The 20260-nt window shown below is 40.7% G+C and overlaps 1 protein-coding gene across 1 annotated transcript in view; it reads left to right on the forward strand.

Moving 5' to 3' along the window:
- Nucleotides 1-19495, forward strand: part of LOC142654633 (uncharacterized) — a 213059-nt gene extending 193564 nt beyond the window's left edge. The window contains 1 exon segment of the mRNA XM_075828941.1: nt 18186-19495. Coding sequence (XP_075685056.1) covers nt 18186-19495 — 1310 coding nt within the window.
- The last annotated feature ends 765 nt before the right edge of the window (nt 19496-20260 follow it).

Raw genomic sequence — 20260 nt, forward strand, 5'->3', positions numbered from 1 at the left:
GATACACGGAACACAAAAAAAATAATGAAAGATTTGTAGGTTTTTTTTCCAATTGTGCCCCACAAATAATTACTTTTCAGTTTCCCAGTACATTATATGGTACATGAAATAGTTCTATTAAAAACGACAACATGTCCCACAAAAAGTAAGCCCTCATATGACTATGTTGATGGAAAAATAAAAGAAGTTGGGGAGGAATAGATGAAAAAACTAAAAATTGCTCCGGTACCAAGGGGCTAAAACAGCGATTATCCACAGATAGTGTAGATTATACAACCCCGGTTGGCTTCTTATGGGAGAGGTTGGAACATTTTTAACCGACTATACAGAGCAGATTGTTGTCCACTGGTGGTAGCACAGAGAAATACACAAGGTTTATTATAAAGCACGAAAGCCAAAAAAAACTACAGGACCAATTAAAAAGTGGTGGACAGTAAACTTAACTTTAACAACCAGTGCCAGGCGGCTGCTGCCAAAGCAAATAAAATTAGGGGATGCATCAAAAGAGGCTCATGACAAGAACATAGTTTTGTTTCTATACAAATCACTAGTCAATATTCCACGTGTGGTCTGTGCACAATTTTGGGAAGCTGTGTATAAGAAGGACACGGCTGAACTACAACAGGTGCAGAGGAGGGCGACCAAGGTAGTTATGGAAATGGGTGGATTGCAGTGCCAAGAAAGGTTATTAAACTTGGGGCTATTCAGTTTAGAAAATAAGACTGCTTAGGGGCGATCTGATTACTATGTATAAATATTAGTGCAGAGATCTTTCTAATGATCTTCTTACAGCTGTAACAAGGACAAGGGGGCATCCTCTATATCTCGAGGAAAAAGGTTTCTATGCCAACATAGGTGGGGATTCTTTACTTAAAGAGGCTCTGTCACCAGATTTTGCAACCCCTATCTGCTATTGCAGCAGATAGGCGCTGCAATGTAGATTACAGTAACGTTTTTATTTTTAAAAAACGAGCATTTTTGGCCAAGTTATGACCATTTTTGTAGTTATGCAAATGAGGCTTGCAAAAGTCCAAGTGGGTGTGTTTAAAAGTAAAAGTCCAAGTGGGCGTGTATTATGTGCGTACATCGGGGCGTTTTTAATACTTTCACTAGCTGGGCGCTCTGATGAGAAGTAACATCCTCTTCTCTTCAGAACGCCCAGCTTGTGACAGTGCAGATCTGTGACGTCACTCACAGGTCCTGCATCGTGACGGCCACATCGGCACCAGAGGCTACAGTTGATTCTGCAGCAGCATCAGCGTTTGCAGGTAAGTCGATCTTACCTGCAAACGCTGATGCTGCTGCAGAATCAACTGTAGCCTCTGCTGCCGATGTGGCCGTCACGATGCAGGACCTGTGAGTGACGTCACAGATCTGCACTGTCAGAAGCTGGGCGTTCTGAAGAGAAGAGGATGTTACTTCTCTTCACAGCGCCCAGCTAGTAAAAGTATTAAAAACGCCCCGATGTACGCACCTAATACACGCCCACTTGGACTTTTACTTTTAAACACACCCACTTGGACTTTTGCAAGCCTCATTTGCATAATTACAAAAATGGTCATAACTTGGCCAAAAATGCTCGTTTTTTAAAAATAAAAACGTTACTGTAATCTACATTGCAGCGCCTATCTGCTGCAATAGCAGATAGGGGTTGCAAAATCTGGTGACAGAGCCTCTTTAAGAGCAGTGAGACTTTGGAACTCTCTAGCACAGGATATTGTGATTGTTGGTTCATTAAGCAAGTTCAAGGAGGTCCAGGACGCCTTTCTTATAAATATTAAAAAGTGCCTCCAGTTATACTAAAATTATATAGAAAAACTATTATAGTGCAGGACTGTGCCAATGATCGTCTTTTTAAATGACTTGTATTAATATTTTTGCTACTAACTACACATAGACGGCCCATAGTCCACGCTTCCGGCTGCTCGTAGCTCTGCATTAGAGGTCACATTACATTGTACAGCGCTGGCGGCCGTTCTGGATATGGGAGCCATGGAGACCAATAGGACGCTCTGTCTCCTAATGCAGTGTTATAAGCAGCTGGCAACACAGACTATGGGTGGTCCGTGCTGTAGTTTGAAGCAATAATGGTAATACAAGTAAATTACAATTATTGGCACATTCCTGCACAATAATAGTTTTCCTATATAATGTCATTATAACCAGAGGTACTCTTTAACATTACAAGTCATGAGTACTAGATTCTGTATTTGTTGAAATCTCATCCACATTGCTGCTACTGTAATACGTTGCGGATTTTCTGCAATGAAATCCTTTGCAGAAAATCTGCAGCTAATCCACCCCGTGTGCACATACCCTTATAGAGGTTGTGGCAGGAACGAAATTGCACATAAAAGTACTCCTTATTTGAAGCTAGTACTTTTCGCCATTGGAAGTATTTAAAAAATATATATGCATCCCGAGTTATTGAACTTACAAGCTCCGAATGGCACCCCCTGCTGTTTCTTCACGTGGGTCCATTCACGTCATTCTAGTTATGCTTTCAAGAGGACACGCATGTGCAGTAAAACACTGTGTCGCCAGATCTATCTTTGAACATTCAGCGCACTGATTCCACTCCTGTTTTTATAAGGTTCTCTCTTGTACTCCGCTTTTCCACTGCCGAGAAAGCAGAGATTGCACAGGAGAGCCGGATCAGTTCCCCAGCTACTTTGCAGTATAGTCTGTCACTGCTCTGTGCACCCCGACCACTGCCTATTAGTGCGGCGCCTGAGTCAGTTTCCAAGCTTATTATAGACCATCCCTTCTTTATGCCCTCCATTCACTACGGTCGTTCCTGCACATGGTACACCCTCTGTCTTTGCACAGAGAGTGTACTAGCTTCAAATAAGGAGTACTTTTAGGGACACTTTCGTTAGTTGCACCACTCCTTTAAAGTGACACGTCCGAACTGGCTGGGGCGGTAGGTGATTAAAGACAGAAATAGTTCTGTCCTTAACCCCTTCCCGCATTTGGGTGTTACTGTACGCCCTTTTTAGTGGTGCCTTACCGCAAAAGGGTGTACAGTAACGTCCTGAGGATGAAGCGGGCACAGGAGCTGTGCTCGTGCCATCTGCAGCGGGTGCCGGCTTTATTATCCAGAAGTTCTAGAGATGGGTCCGGCACACGATGTATTTCTAATTCAATTCTACTTTATTGGTATCAAATGTTAAAAAAAATAATTAAATCCCGGGCACAGAACGCCTACGCGTTTCGGACCTCTCGGTCCTTACTCCAAGCTACTCTGCTAATGTGAACGGTCTGATTTATAGATCAGATGTTGGAAAGGCATGTGACCACGAAAGGAGGATTAACCCCCTCTAGATCATTAAACATGTAATGCATGTATAACATCATTAGTCATGTGCAACCTATTTTAAATATCAGAATAGTGATTGCTGGCATAAATGGAAACCGTTATATACAAGCAATCAGGCACGGATCGGGATGAGACTACATACTCATTAAATAGGGGTTACATAAAATGATATTATATATGTGTCTAGAAACACATTCGAATATAAATGCAAGTATAACAAATTTTGTTAGAAAGTGCTACTTCTAACATTCCCGCTATTGGTATAGCATACAGGAGGGATAGCGAAGTGGCTGATTAATAGATATACACCAAATCAGTTCTATAATTTAAACCCTTGGGAAATCTTGTATCCATTTTAAGAATCCACATCGCTTTTCCTGTTCAACAGAACTTTCCTCCAGTCCCCCCCCCCCTCTCCTAGGTTTAAGTACCTTCCCTATTGGAATGATTCTAAAAGACATGACATCCCCATTGTGTGCTTCCAAAAAGTGTTTGAAGCTATAATAAAATTGATAATAATAATCTTTATTTATATAGCGCCAACATATTACGCAGAGGGAAAATAAATTTAGAGGGAAAATAAACAGACAATATCAGACATCACATAGTGACAAAGCTAATTTACAATTCAGACAGGAGGATTGAGGACCCGGCTCGCAAGAGCTTACAATCTATGAGGAAATAAGGGAGACACAAAGTGTAAGTGTTTGTTCAGTACAATGGTCCAGCCATCTTATATACACATGGGGTAGTACACATAAAGCTGCATGAGCCGGTCACCAGCCAGTATCCATCTATGACGGACATGAAATGCAGTATGGTGCAAGGAGTGTGAAGGAATCTTATTCTGATGACTAGTGGGGCCAAGGAAAGGAGTCGGATTAGGGAATGTTATAGGCCTGTCCAAAAAAATGTGTTTTCAGGGCAAGTTTAAAACTGTATTTATTGGGAATTAATCTGATTGTCTGTGGTAGAGCATTCCAGAGGACTGGTTCAGCACGAGAAATTTCTTGGAGACAGGAGTGGGAAGTTCGGATTATGGAGGATTTCAATCTAAGGTAGTTAGCAGAACGTAGAGCGCGAGTAGGCTGGTAGACAGAGATTAGGGAGGAAATGTAAGGAGGTGCAGCACTGTGGAAAACTTTGTGGGTGAGAAAAATAAGTTTGAATTTAATTCTGAAGGGGATGGGCAACCAATGCAGTGACTGGCACAGGGTAGAGGCATTGGCAGGATGATCCTGGCTGCTGCATTGAGGATAGATTGGAGAGGGGAGAGTTTAGTGAGGGGAAGGCCGACTAATAATTAGTTACAGTAGTCAAGACGACAGTGAATCAGAGCGACAATGAGAGTTTTGGTTGTTTCCTCAGTAAGAAAAGGCGGATTCTGGAGATGTTTTTGAGGTGGAAATGACAGGAGCGTGCAAGTGATTGAAGAGTAAAGGAAACCTCGGAGTCAAAACTAACCCTGAGACAGCGGGCGTGCTGCCGAGGAGTTATGGCCACGCACTGAGATGGAGATATCAGGATTAGGTAGGTTAGTAGACGGTGGGAACACAAGGAGCTCCGTTTTAGAAAGATTCAATTTCAGATAGAGAGAGGACATGATGTTAGAGACAGCGGACAGACAATCACTGGTGGTTTGTTTTAAAGCAGGGGTGATGTCATGGGAAGAGGCATATAATTGGGTGTCATCAGCGTAGAGATGGTACTGGAAGCCAAATCTGCTGATAGTTTGTCCTATAGGCGCTGTGTAGAGAGAGGAGAGGAGCGGACCTAGGACTGATCCCTGAGGAACTCTGATAGCAAGTGGGAGTAGAGAAGAAGTAGAACCAGCAAATGACACCCTAAACAAGCGGTCAGGGCGATAGGAGGAAAACCAAGAGAGAGTTGTGTCTTTAAGGTCAATGAGTGGAGCATGTTAAGTAGGAGTTTGTGGTCTGCAGTGTCAGGCTGCAGAGAGATTCAGAAGAATCAGAGAGTATTTACCGTCCGATTTAGCTGCCAAGAGATCATTTGAGACTTTAGTAAGAGCAGTCTCTGTGGAGTGTAGAGTGCGGAAACCAGACTGTAGTGGGTCTAGAATGGAGTTAGCAGAGAGATAGCGGATAATGCGGGAGTAGACCAAGCGTTCCAGGAGTTTGGAGATGAAGGGGAGATTAGGGACCGGCCAGTAGTTAGCAGCGCTCGATGGGTCAAGAGTTGTTTTTTTTCAGTAATTGGTTTAAAATGGCATGTTTAAAAGAGGAGGAAAAGATACCAGAAGAAAGAGAGAGGTTAAAAATTTTAGTCAAGTAACTGGTGACAGCTGGGGAGAGGGGCTGGAGGAGGTGTATGGGGATAGGATCACTAGGGCAGGTAGTAGGACGAGAAGGAGAGGAGCCTAGAGACCTTCTGTTATTGGGTCAAATTCTGAAAGTGAAGAAGAGGGAGTGCGGGGAGGGAAGGGGATCGATGTTACTAGGGGACTGAGAGACAATATCATGCAGAATGTTGTTCATTTTAATTTTTAAATAAGAGGCCAGGTCTTCAGCACTGAGATCTGTGATTGGTGTCTGCACTTTAAGACTAAGGAGGGACTGAAAATAATCAGAGGCGTTTTGGATTATTAGATAGTGTGGAGATGAGGGAGGTGAAATAGACTTGTATTGCTCTGTGTAGGGCAGAGTTGTAAGTTTTGAGCATAAATTTGTAATTGAGGAAATCTGCAGCCAAATGCGATTTTTCTCCACAGACATTCGGCACATCTCAAGCACCGCTGAAGAAAGCGGGATTAAGGCGTCTACGTCTTTCTTGAGAGGTTCGGAGTGTAGGAGGGCTGCTTCTTCCAATGCATTTTTGAGAGTGGTGTTGTAATGTTTGGCGGCCAGATTGGGACAGGGAGAGAAAGAGAGAAGGTTGTGGTCAGAGAGCTGGAGAGGAGAGTTCATAAAGTCAGAAACTGAGCAGAGACGGAAGAAGACCAGATCAAGCAAATTTACTTCTTCATGTGAAGGAGAGCTAGTAAGTTTTGACAGACCTAGGGAGGAGGTTAAAGATAGAAACTGGGAGGCAGATCGGGAGATTGGTTTATCAATGGGGATGGTGAAGTCACCCATGATGAGAGTGGGTGTTTCAGAGGATAGAAATTGTGGAAGCCAGGCAGCAAAATTATCCATGAATTGGTGGGGTGAGCCCGGGGGGGGGGGCGGTAGACCACTGCCACTCTGAGAGAAAAAGGGTGAAAGAGTCCGAGGATGTGGACTTCAAAGGAGGGGAATGTGAGTGAGGGGACAGGGGTAATGACCTGGAAAGTGCAGTGTGGTGAAAGAACTATACCTGTCAGACAGGTGAAGCCATGTTTCTGTAAGAGCCAGGAGGTTGAGAGAGTTCGAGAGGAATAAGTCATGAATAAAGGTGAGTTTGTTGCACACGGACCGAGAATTCCAGAGCGCACAGTTAAAAAAGACAGGAGAAGACATACAAGAAATGTTGAGGAGATTTGCAGGGTTTCTATGTGAGGCAGGTAAGTCGTTGAGTTTGGCAGAAGAAAAGGGAAGACCATGGTTGGGAGAGATGTCCCCTGCAGATAATAGCAGGAGAATGGAGAGAGACAGCAGATGGTTCTGTGGTTTGAGAGCGACCTTTGTGTTGAGCAGTGGGATGAGATGGGTTAAGGTGATTCAGCAAAGTGAATAGTGCATGGGAGCTGTACATGGGCGAGGGAAGGAGAGAGGAACTTATGTGGACAGAATTTACTAAGGGGCGAAGTGGGCGGTTGGATTGTAAACCAACAACAGCTACAATGATGAGTGAGGCAGCAAATATGTTGTGATGGTTTGGTCGTAGGAATCGGAGAAAAATTCTATAGCAGTAATTATAATGTATGCAAGTTTGTTTCTTTAGTACACACAGCTTACCTGTCACTTTCCCTGTCTAACTGCCATGTATAACTGCTAGGACACTTTGCCAATATAACACTTAGACAGAGAGCACTTCTGCCCACAAGCCACCCCTGCACGAGCTCCAGAGACATTACGTTTTTTTGTGTGGTATATATCCGTCAAATGCTCTCCAATGCGTCTTTTTAAGGGACTCTTTGTACAACCAATATATTGTAATCTGCATGTATCGCATTGTATAAATTAGATGACATATGTAGTTTTACAATTGATGAACGTTTTTATATTATATTATTGATTATTCGCATAAGACAGAAAATAATTAGTATTACGCACATTTGTGTGAACCGTGTTTTGTGAGCCAGCCTGTATCAATATCGATGCGTCCGTAAAAGTCTGAACTATTGCAATATAGTGTTATTTAATGCGCACGGTGAAGGCCGTAAAAAAAATAAATTGTAAACCGCCAAAATCTCAGTTTTTTGGTCACCTTAGCTCTCAATTTTTTTTTAATAAAAAGTGGTCAAAAAGTCATACGTACCAACAAATGGTGCCAATAAAAACTACAGCTCGACCTGCAAAAAATAAGCCATCTAAAAAAAAAAGTCTAATAAAAGGGGGAGGGGGGAAGAAGGGAGTGTTCTTGCCATCTCTGTAGGAGACCGATAAATTTACCTTTTTATTAGGAATAAGGATATAAAGTGGATCTACCTCAATTATGTAGGACAGTATTACTATTTTTCGTACCATTTGTTAAAATACAAACGAAATATGTAAAAGTTATAGTCTTTCTCCACACAACTCAATTTTATTCACCCTGTGGATAAAATTTTCTGTCGCGCACTCAAATCTTTCTCCCTGCAATTATTGTTATATCTGCCATATACTATTTGTAAATTGTGTCATAAACCCAACTGATCTTCCCATGATAAAATATAATCTTATACTCTGGAGGGAAAATTTGTGCTGGTGGGCATAATATGTGTTTCTATTGACTAATTGAGACCATTAGGGGTTAAACTGTGATATTTGTAAATCCAGTATGCTTCCCTATTTTTTCGTTGGGAAAATCTATTGTTTGCAGTACTTGGTATCTGTTCTAGGGGTGTGAAAGTCACCTCAAAATTTCCCCTGTGCTGCGGATGTAATTGCCTGGATACGCTATACTTAAGAAAATGGTTATTTGTATCAGATCTGTGTTTATTGATCCTAGTTTTTAGTGGCTGTATTGTCCTGCCTATATATTGAAGGCCACAGTTGCAGTAGTAGTAGGTAAATGACAAAATTAGTGGCACAGTTCAGAAATTTTGTTATAGGAAAAACTTATTTTGTTATATTACACTTGGATGTTGGTGTCCTATGATTTATAGAATCACAGCACATGCATCTAGATGTATTGCATTTATAGTATCCTGTTAATTTTGGAAAGAGGCTAATATTATACTTTGGCTCTGTAGTTTTGTCTTTGAGACGGCTTGGGGCTATAATATTTTTGATGTTCTGTCCCCTCCTATAAGTGAAGCCCGGTTTGGCTGGTAGGACCGGTTTTAGGATAGGGTCGTTTTGCAGAATGCTCCAATGTTTTTGTAAAATGTTTTTCAATGTCTTGTGTCCACTATTAAAATCTGTTATAAAAGTTGTATTTAAATATATTTGTTGACCTACTATTTGGTGTTTTTTGGGGTCTATGAAGCAATATTTCCTAAAATGGGATATAACTGTAATTGTCAATTATACTGGTGTAAAAAGATATGTAACCGTTTCTGCCGGAGGTTTCCCGGTTCTTTTATGCTATAAGAAGGGTGCAACTTCTAAGTTCAAACATTATACTTGACCTGATGAATGGACCGATACAGTCTTGAAATGTGCAGTCCACACGAATAAAGAAAAATTAACTTGCCTGGCGCCGTCACCTAAAGACTGCATGAATTTTTCTTGGTGTTTCCTCTGCATACCAGAGGATGTCAGACATAAAGGGTTGTAAACTCTGTGTGTGTGTGTGTGTGTGTGTATATACACACACTTCTCCCACCATGCTACGTAAATATTCGCTAATGACGGGAAAATGTATCTCCCATAGGACACACTGTAAGAAAAATTGAATGAAAAATAATTGTGTTTAAGTAGGAAGTCTGTTGTCATAAGGATGTACTGCTTCATTTGGTCTTTATAAGCAGTGTAGGTGTACAGATGATACTCCAAAGGTGTCAGTGCTTTCTCGTGTGGTATTGAGGTATATAGTTCCGTGATGTCACGTCAGCCATGTATAGTTTTCCTACAACGAGATTTGATCCATCATCTTTAGAACAGCTGTACTGTCCTTAATATAGCTAGGTGTACCTTTTAGCAAGTGGCTGTAGTTTCCTATCAAGCCAGGCTCCTAAACGTTCCATAAGAGAGACATTGCCAGATACTATGGGCCTCAATGGCGGGGAAATCGGTCCTTGTGTGTTTTAGGTTTTGACCATGTTGGGTGACAGTCTAACATACCGTAAATTAACCAGTGATCCTCCTAATAATTTTAAAAGCAAACTCACTAAACTCCTTGAAGAAGGGCAATCTATGGCCATTTTGTGTAAAAAAAAAGAAGCTGAATACATGAATAAGGATTTTCAAATCGTACCGATTTTCCATGCCCTACCTAAAACATACAAGGATGGATTTCTTCCAGCACTATATACCTCAGTACCACACGGGAAAGACCTGACCGCTTTGGAGTACCATCTGTATACCTACACTGCTTATGAAGACCAAATGAAGCAGTACATCCATATGACAACGGACTTACTCCATTATTTTTCATTCAATTCCCAATGCACTTGACGGATATTTACCACCCAACAAAAGGCAATGTCTCTGGAGCTTCTAAACACTTTTTGGAAGCACACAATAGGAATGTCATGTCTTTTAGAGTAATTCTGATAGAGAAGGTACTTAAACCTAGGAGAGGACTGGAGGATAGTTACAGGAAAGCGATGTGGATTCTTAAAATGGATACAAGATTTCCCAAGGGTTCAAATTATAGAATCGATTTGGTATATATCTATTAATCAGCCACTTCGCTATCCCTCCTGTATGCTACACCAATAGCGGGAATGTTAGAAGTAGCACTTCCTAACAAAATCTGTTACATTTGCATTTATATTAGAATGTGTTTCTAGACACATATATAATATCATTTTATGTAACTCCTATGTAATGAGTATGTAGTCTCATCCAGATCCGTGCCTGATTACTTGTATATAACTGTTTCCATTTATGCTAGCAATCACTATTCTGGTATTTAACGTAGGTCGCACATGACTAATGATGTTATATATGCATTACCTGTTTAATGATCTCGAGGGTGTTAATCCTCCTTTCGTGATCACATGCCTTTCCAACAGCTGATCTATAAATCAGACCGTTCACCTTAGCAGTGTAGCTATGACTAAGAACCGAGATTTAATTTGTGTGTGTTAACCGTTGCTACCAATAAAGCAGCATTTAATTTTAAATACATCGTGTGCCGGACCCATCTCTAGAATTTCTGGATTCTTGCCTACCTCCGATGTAGATTTCCTGTCCGATGCACCGATCAAAAACAGAGATTTGTTTCACTTTTCATCAGTGGCGAGCGGACCAATATTTTTTCTTTGTTTCTATTAGCCGGCTGTAATATACAGCCGACATCCCACCGCAGCGACTGCGATAACTGTTACCTCCGATCGCTAACTTAAATTCCGCTGTCAATAGCGACTGCGGCATTTAAGTGATTGACAGAGAGGGAGGTGGGCTCGATCTGTACCACATCGGCCACCCGCGAGCAATCACGGGGTGCCGATGGTTGCTATAGCAACCATGAAGCCTGTTAATGTGATCCTGGTCGGCCATGTACGGAAGCCTATTAGGTCCTGCCTTTGGCAGGACCTAATACACTGTGCATTGTAAGATGACAGTTACAATACACTGCACTACATAAGTGGTGCAGTGTATCGTACCAGGGATCAGAAGGTTATACCTTCAAGTTCCCTAGTAAGTGTAAAAAAAAAGTTTTAGATAAACAAAAGTTTTATGTAATAAATACAATAATAGCCCTGTTTCCCTGACCATTTTTATTTAGAATAAAGTGATATTGTGTAAAAGTAGAAAACATTAAAAAGCAATATACATTTGGTATTACTGTAATCGTATTGAACCGCAGAATAAAGTAAACCTGTTGTGTACTTCAAAAAATCGCATGCACCCCAAAATGATACTAATATAAACTACACCTCATGAATATCAAGCACTCACACAGCTATTCAACAGAAAAATAAGAAGTTATGACTCTCGGAAACGCAATAATGCAAAACGACAGACCAGACTAATTTTTATATGCCTAAAGAAAAAAAAAAAAAACAACCTTGAAGCACAGGGGACAAAACACCCTAATAAATAGTATAGCACATATAGCAGCCACGCATTGTAAAAGAATGTATATATCTTTATTTATAAACAACAATACATGGTATCACATAGAATGTAATAAACATACAAATAGACACATGGAGAGCAGCAGCAAAGGTATACCAATATGTATACCAAGAGGTTAAAGAGGCTCTGTCACCAGATTTTGCAACCCCTATCTGCTATTGCAGCAGATAGGCGCTGCAATGTAGATTACAGTAACGCTTTTATTTTTAAAAAACGAGCATTTTTGGCCAAGTTATGACCATTTTTGTAATTATGCAAATGAGGCTTGCAAAAGTCCAAGTGGGTGTGTTTAAAAGTAAAAGTCCAAGTGGGCGTGTATTATGTGCGTACATCGGGGCGTTTTTAATACTTTTATTTAAAAAATTATGGCCCTTAAACGGGCCTGGGTAGCTAGAGGATATCATTCCTCATACTCCTCTTATTCTAGGGGGGTGTCTGTTCTGATAGCCAAGAGGCTATCGGGGCGTTTTTACTTCTTTTACTAGCTGGGCGTTCTGACGAGAAGTATCATCCACTTCTCTTCAGAACGCCCAGCTTCTGGCAGTGCACAGACACACAGCGTGTTCTCGAGAGATCACGCTGTGCCGTCACTCACAGGTCCTGCATCGTGTCGGACGAGCGAGGACATCGGCACCAGAGGCTACAGTTGATTCTGCAGCAGCATCGGCGTTTGCAGGTAAGTCGATGTAGCTACTTACCTGCAAACGCTGATGCTGCTGCAGAATCAACTGTAGCCTCTGGTGCCGATGTGTCCTCGCTTGTCTGACACGATGCAGGACCTGGGGAAGTGACGTCACAGCGTGATCTGCCAGAAGCTGGGCGTTCTGAAGAGAAGTGGATGATACTTCTCGTCAGAACGCCCAGCTAGTAAAAGAAGTAAAAACGCCCCGATGTACGCACATAATACACGCCCAGTTGTACTTTTACTTTTAAACACGCCCAGTTGTACTTTTGCAAGCCTCATTTGCATAAATACAAAAATGGTCATAACTTGGCCAAAAATGCTCGTTTTTTAAAAATAAAAACGTTACTGTAATCTACATTGCAGCGACTATCTGCTGCAATAGCAGATAGGGGTTGCAAAATCTGGTGACAGAGCCTCTTTAATTGCACTCGCATTAGGCCTCAGATGAAATTGTGACCTACACAAGGCCTAGGTGCACAGAATAACATAAAGCACTACACCGTGAACTTATGTTACCTGTTCGCACCGCCCAACCTGAGTTCACAGTATATCAACAACTTCAACGTTATCCTAATAGAGAGCAATTAAAACATTGGGCGCAAATACACCACTATCCAATGGTTGATTCACCAGTTGTTTTCCTGGAGTGGTTTTCTAATTATGCATTATAAATACAGGCAACACCCATATAGTATAAATACATATTACTGATAACCAGGGATATACCACAATAGAATATGTGAAAGAACCACAAAATAAAAACACAAATGAAAACAAACGGACAACTGGGGACAAACACAACAGACCATAAACAACCATTACAGACATAACAACAGACTGAACATGCAATTTATGGCCAACTTCCTAAACTCCTCCCTAGTTGTGGTTGGTCATTTAGACCCTTGAGCACGTGGCGGAGCACATAAGGCTGTAAGGAGACTCTTATGCAGCCATTTTGTCTAACCCCACGTTTTGTTGTGACCTGCCCATTTTCTATTGCCATTTCGCTGGGCTTTCCATGGTTGCTTATGCCGTGGCAGTACCTCACAATATGTCCCATCTGACCACATTTAAAGCATTTAACAGGACCACATTTCTGAGTACTCAAAGACTCGCAGTACTTCGCAATATTGCCTGAGCCGGCACATGCAAAACATTTAACAGTACATGCTCTGCTGGACTTAGGGCAGTCAACAGTACATGATCTCTTAAAGTTCTGCATGGCTAGGGAAGCACTTCTAAATATCGTACGCTTACATCTGCGTAACACTTTCGTAACAATGTTACCTTCAGGATTCCGGATGGGATCATGATTTGTGACATCTGATCCATCACTCTTACTACTCCCCCCTTTTTGCCCTGTAGAGGGCAAACTTACAGTGGAATCAGGCCTTGAAAAAGACAAAGCCGGTAACATTTTTGAGAAATCTTTTATGATGTTTTGCATACTGGTTACCAATTGTGACCTAGTAGCAAGCTCATCCATTCAACTTGGCAATGATGGCATCCGTAGATGCCGCCTTAACCTTAAATGCATTGATCACAGCATAAGACCCAGTCAGCTGTGCATCGATATCATCACCATGATTTCTCAAATCTATCACCTGCGATTCCAGCATGCAAATTTGCTGATCTCTACATTGGGCATTCTCTGCCAGTTGTGTCTGCAAATCACAAACCTGCTTCACATTGTTGGCACAACGCTGGCAGTGAAGATTTGGGGAATCACTCTTAATTTCTGAGTGATCAGGCTTCCACGTCTCCTCATACACACAGATTAATTTAGCGAGCATGTGGAGACGTTTGGAGGTTTTGTTAAGAACACTCTTGCTAATACACAACTTATCATGTGCATAAGCCTCGTCCAACAGAGTGGACCACAGCATTCCTGCTGACTTGTAAGTCGTGGGTGTTACTGGATTAAATTTACTGTGTTTAAGTGTGGAGAAGTCCATACTCACTGTTTCAGAAGTCATCTCCGTCTGCGTTGTCCTCCTTGTCACCCGCTGTTTTGAAAAAGGTCCTTTTCTTCCGGAACGCCTTTTCCCGATCAGCTGGACTTCACCGGAAGAACACCGACGTTGATACTTCTGCAAACTCTTTTGTATAAGTTGCTCACTCGCCCGACGATTCGTCGCCGTAGAGCAACACGCCGCAAAGCAAAATAAAATACGTTAATACCTAAGAAAAGAAAACAAAAAAACAATAGGTTCGCTGATCAATTGTATCCTGTATCAAGCCTTAAATAAAATTGGATTCCTCGTCTGAACTTCAAAAAGGTCTAGGCGCACAGTATAACCCAACACTACACAGTGTACGTACGTTACCTGTCTACGCCTTGCCGCCTATCTGCAGTTCACGTTTTAACACAATTTTATTGTACAAAAGACAGAAATAAATTGAAATAGGGGTGGGGTAATAGCGGGATCCACTGGTTCGTGACACCCACTATTACTACCGCCTTTATAAACAGGGTCACTAGGGTTATGCCTATTTCCCCTCCATTTTCCTTATACGAACATCGATCTAATTGCAAGGGGAACATTTCTTCTGTTTCAAGAGGCAAATTATCTAGGCCCTAAAATTAGGGAACCAGGAAGGGTATGGCCCAAACATATCTGCTGGAAGCGAGGGCGCCCGTATTATACCAGGCCAACACTTCCCAGCAAAATTCCCACATTTGCAGTTTGTGGAAGTGTGGACCAAAAGGGGGATAAGGAAGGACATTTATCAGTGCGACATTGGCCTGTGCAGAAAGGATTGAGCACAGCGTAATACACATCTATGGATTATTTTATTGTTTTTTTTTAACCCAATTATTATACCACCTGACTATGCCCCTGATGTACTCTGCCCAGCTTACATGTGCCCCACATTATAAACGGAAACACCAGCAATATTCAAACAAATCTACTACCAAGCAAATCCACGCTCCAAAAGCCAAATGGTGCTCCCTCCCCTATGAACCCTGCATCGTGCCCAAACAGCAGTTTACTTCCACATATATGGCATCGCCGTACCCGGGAGAACCCTTTTAACAATTTTTGGGGTGTGTCCAGTGGCACAAGCTGGGTACGGCATACTTGCCACTGAAATAGTACATCTAGGGAAAAATTTTAATTTTTACTTTGCACCATCCGCAACGCAATCATTTATGGAAAAGAGCAGTGGGGTGAAGATGCTCACTACACCTCTTAATAAATGCCTTGAGGGGTGCAGTTTCCAAAATAGGGCCACTTCTCAGGGGTTTCTTTCATTATTTCACATCAGAGCTCTGAATTTTTGAACCAATACTTTGTAAATCGCCAAATTAGGCCTCAATTTTACATGGTATTCTTTCACTCCTGAATCCCTGTCAAATGTCCAGGCAAAAGATTAGGGCCACATGTAGGGTGTTTCTAAAACCGGGAAACACTGCATAATAATTAGAGAGCTGTCTTGTTATGGTGGCACAAACTGGGCACCACTTATTGGCATATCTATGGAAAAAAATCCCATTTTCACTCTGCAACATCGAGTGCACACTAATTTCTGCAAAACACCTGCGGAGTTAACATGCTCACTACACCCCTAGGTCAATACCTTGAGGGGTGTAGTTTACAAAATGTGGTCACTTCTGGGGGGTTTCCACTGCTTTGGTCCCACCGGAGCTTTGCAAATGCGACATAGCGCTCAGAAACCAATCCAGTAAAATCTGCACTCCAAAAGCCAAATGGCACTCCTTCCATTCTGAGCCCTACTGTGTGCCCAATAAGCAGTTTATTACCACATATGGGGTATTGCCGTACTCGGTAGAAATTGCTTTACAAATTGCTTTTTCTCCTTTAGTCCTTGTGGAAATGAAAAAAAATGAGCTAAACCTGCATTTTCTTTGAAAAAATTTAGATTTTCATTTTTACGGCCCAATTCCAATAATTTCTGCAAAAAAGCTGTTCGGTCAAAATGCTCACTATACCTCTAGATAATTTCCTCAATGGGTGTAGTTTCCAAAATGGGTAACTTTTGGGGGGTTTCCACTGTTTTGTCCCCTCGGGCTTTGCAAATGCGACATGGCCTCCGCAAAGTATTCCTACTAAATTTTGAGCACCAAAAGCCAAATAGCGCTCTTTCCATTCTGAGCCATGCCGTGTGTCCAAACAGACGTTTATGACCACATGTGGGGTATTGTTTCACTTGGGAGAAATTGCTTTACAAATTTTGTGGTGCTTTTTCTCCTTAAGTCCTTGTGGAAATGAAAAAAAATTAGCTAAACCTACATTTTCTTTGAAAAAAATGTAGATTTTTATTTTTATGGCCTACTTCCAATAATTTCTGCAATGAACCTGTGGGGTCAAAATGCTCACTATACCCCTAGATAATTTCCTTGAGGTGTGTAGTTTTCCAAATGGGGTCATTTTTAGGGGATTTCCACTGCATTGTTACCGCAGGAGCCCTTCAAACCTGACATGGTGCCTAAAATATATTCTAATAAAAAGAAGGCCCCAAAATCCTCTAGGTGCTCTTTTGCTTCTGAGGCCTGTGCTTCAGTCAATTACCACACTAGGGCCACGTGGGATATTTGCTAAATCTGCAGAACCTGGGCAATATATATTGAGTTGCGTTTCTCTTGTAAAACCTTCTGTTACAAAAAAATGGATTAAAAATGAATTTCTACAAAAATAAATAAAATTTGTACATTTTACCTCTACATTGCTTTAATTCCTGTGAAACGTCTAAAGGTTTAAGAAACTTTCTAAATGCTGTTTTGAATACTTTGAGGGGTTAAGTTCTTAAAATGGGGTGACTTATTGGGGGTTTCTAATATACAAGGCCCTCAAAGCCACTTCACAACTGAACTGGCCCCTGTAAAAACTAGCCTTTTGAAATTTTCTTGAAAATGTGAGAAATTGCTGCTAAAGTTCTAATCCTTGTAAATTTTGGTGTTTTTCACAATTAAATACTGAATGTATCGAGCAAATTTTGCCAGTGACAAAGTCCAATGTGTCACGAGAAAACAGTCTCTTTATCGCTTGGATAGGTAAAAGCATTTTGAAGTTATTGCCACATAAATTGAAACATGTCGGATTTGAAAAATGAGGCTGTCAGGAATGTCAAAAGTGGCCAAAGATGGAAGGGGTTAAAGGGCCAAATGTGTTAGCAGAGGACAGGCTTCATGCCATATAAAGTTCTGCTTTTCAAAAAAAAAAAATTTTTAAGAAGTTCATTTTTATATAATAAAAGTGGAGGACTGGGTGTAGACCAGAATCGTGGACTTTGTCATGGATATATTTGAAAGTGTTATACAAAGCGTTATAAGGCTGGAATCACACACATAGTTTTTGAGGAAGTTTTTTGAGCTGAAGCCAGGAGTGGATACAAAAAGCATGGCTTAAACTTCTTCAACTTCCTGCTTGATCCACTTCTGGCTTTGGCTCAAAACACTACATGTGTGTTTCCAGCATAATATGAATGTTTTATAAATGTGTCAATTTGTTTTTTTTAAAACAATCACAAAACAAATTTTTATTCCTAACAGAAAATCCCAGTAAGAGCTCTGAGGGAAACTTCAGGTTATTGATAAATTATAAAGTAGATGATGATGTCATCCAGCACTCTTCAGGAGAAAACCTCATTACTCTTAATATACATACAGAACTTCACAGTACAGATCTATCATATAATTCCCCTAATCATGAGGAACCTTCTACTGACCAATCACAGATTGTGACCACAAGTACAGCTCAGCAAGGGGGTAAAAGGTATCAATGTGGTAAACCGTTCACAAAAAACTCAGGTAATTTTACAAACAGAAGAATTCACACAGGAGAGAAGCTGTATTCATGTCCACTATGTGAAAAATGTTTTACAGATAAACCAAGTCTTGTTAAACATGAGAGAAGTCATACAGGAGAGAAGTCATGTTCAGAATGTGGGAAATTTTTCACCCAAAAATCACATCTTGCTATACATGAGAGAATTCATACGGGAGAGAAGCCGTATTCATGTTCAGAATGTGGGAAATGTTTTACACAAAAATCAAATCTTGTTAAACATGAGAGAAGTCACACGGGAGAGAGGCCATATTCATGTTCAGAATGTGGGAAATGTTTTACAGATAAATCATGTCTTGTCAAACATGAGAGAATACACACCGGAGAAAAGCCATATTCCTGTTCAGAATGTGGGAAATTTTTGACACAAAAATCAGGCCTTGTTGCACATGAGAGAAGTCACCTAGGAGAGAAGCCATATTCATGTCAAGAATGTGAGAAATGCTTTACTCGAAAATCAAGTCTTGTTAAACACGTGAGAGGTCACGCAGGGGAGAAGCCATATTCATGTTCAGAATGTGGGAAATGTTTTATAGATAAATCAAGTCTTGTTAAACATGAGAGAAGTCACACAGGAGAGAAGCCGTATTCATGTTCAGAATGTGGGAAATGTTTTACAGAGAAATCAAATCTTGTTATACATACGAGAAGTCACACAGGAGAGAAGCCATATTCATGTTCAGAATGTGGGAAATGTTTTACAGATAAATCAAGTCTTGTTAAACATGAGAGAATACACACCGGAGAAAAGCCATATTCCTGTTCAGAATGTGGGAAATTTTTTACACAAAAATCAGGCCTTGTTGCACATGAGAGAAGTCACCTAGGAGAGAAGCCATATTCATGTCCAGAATGTGGGAAATGCTTTACTCAAAAATCAAGTCTTGTTACACACGTGAAAAGTCACGCAGGGGAGAAGCCATATTCATGTTCAGAATGTGGGAAATGTTTTACACATAAATCAAATCTGGTTATACATACGAGAAGTCACACAGAAGAGAAGCCATATCCATGTCCAGAATGTGGGAAATGTTTTACAAATAAATCAACCCTTGTTGCACATGAGAGAAGTCACACAGGAGAAAAGCCATATTCGTGTTCAGAATGTGGGATATGTTTTACACGAAAATCGAGTCTTGTTGCACATAAGAGAATTCACACGGGAAATAAGCCATATTCATGTTCAGAATGTGGGAAGTATTTTACAATAAAATCAAATCTTGTTAGACATGAGAGAAGTCACACAGGAGAAAAGCCGTAGTCCTGTTCAGAATGTGGGAAATGTTTTACTACTGAAGGCAAACTTGGGGCTCATCAGAGAAGCCACACATGGGAGAAGCCACTTTGATGTTCTAAATGTGGAAGATGTTTTACAAAGAAGTCAAAGTTTGGAACTCCTCAGAGAATTTACATAGAGTAGAAACCATATTCTCGTTTAGAATGTGGGAAATGCTATAAGAGCAAAAAAAAAATTAAACACATCAGGTTATTCTCAGATATTAAATAAGCAATAAGAGTGTTCATTTAGCCTGGATCTGCCAAACACCCAAATTGCATTTACCTGAGGTCAACTGTGACTGAGATCTATGAAAGAAAAGTGTTGTGGATATAAAGAAGAAAAGAAGAATCCTGTTTACTTAAAAAGCAGAGGGGCTGAATTGTTACAGTTGATAAAGAAAAATATTAATTATAGCTTTTGCTAATAATCATTTGCCATTATATGCTTATGCTATATATATGTATACTTTGCCTCTGAAATGTATTTTATATAATTTTGCTATCTACGGTTTGTTCTTGAACCATATTCTCTGAATATGAGACTACTTCTCTCCCTATCAGGCCTTCAAGGCCGTTGTGAGATAGGATTGCCAAGTTTATCGGAGACCGACATGATATTCAGGCAACATAAATCCTATAAATAGAACGATGTGTTATTAGTACTCGTTTCTAGTGTGGCCAATAAGGAAGTTTCTTGATAGCAGTTAGCCAGAAAAGTCCTTTTAAATGGTTAATCTAATAGTGAATCTCTAGGTCTTCTGTCTAATTCTCTTGAGAAGATCTCCATGGCCAGGTTTTTCTTTTTTTCCTACTGATCCCTCTTATTATTGTAACT

This window comes from Rhinoderma darwinii, chromosome 1, assembly GCF_050947455.1.
Source record: "Rhinoderma darwinii isolate aRhiDar2 chromosome 1, aRhiDar2.hap1, whole genome shotgun sequence".
Taxonomy (NCBI): Eukaryota; Metazoa; Chordata; class Amphibia; order Anura; family Rhinodermatidae; genus Rhinoderma; species Rhinoderma darwinii.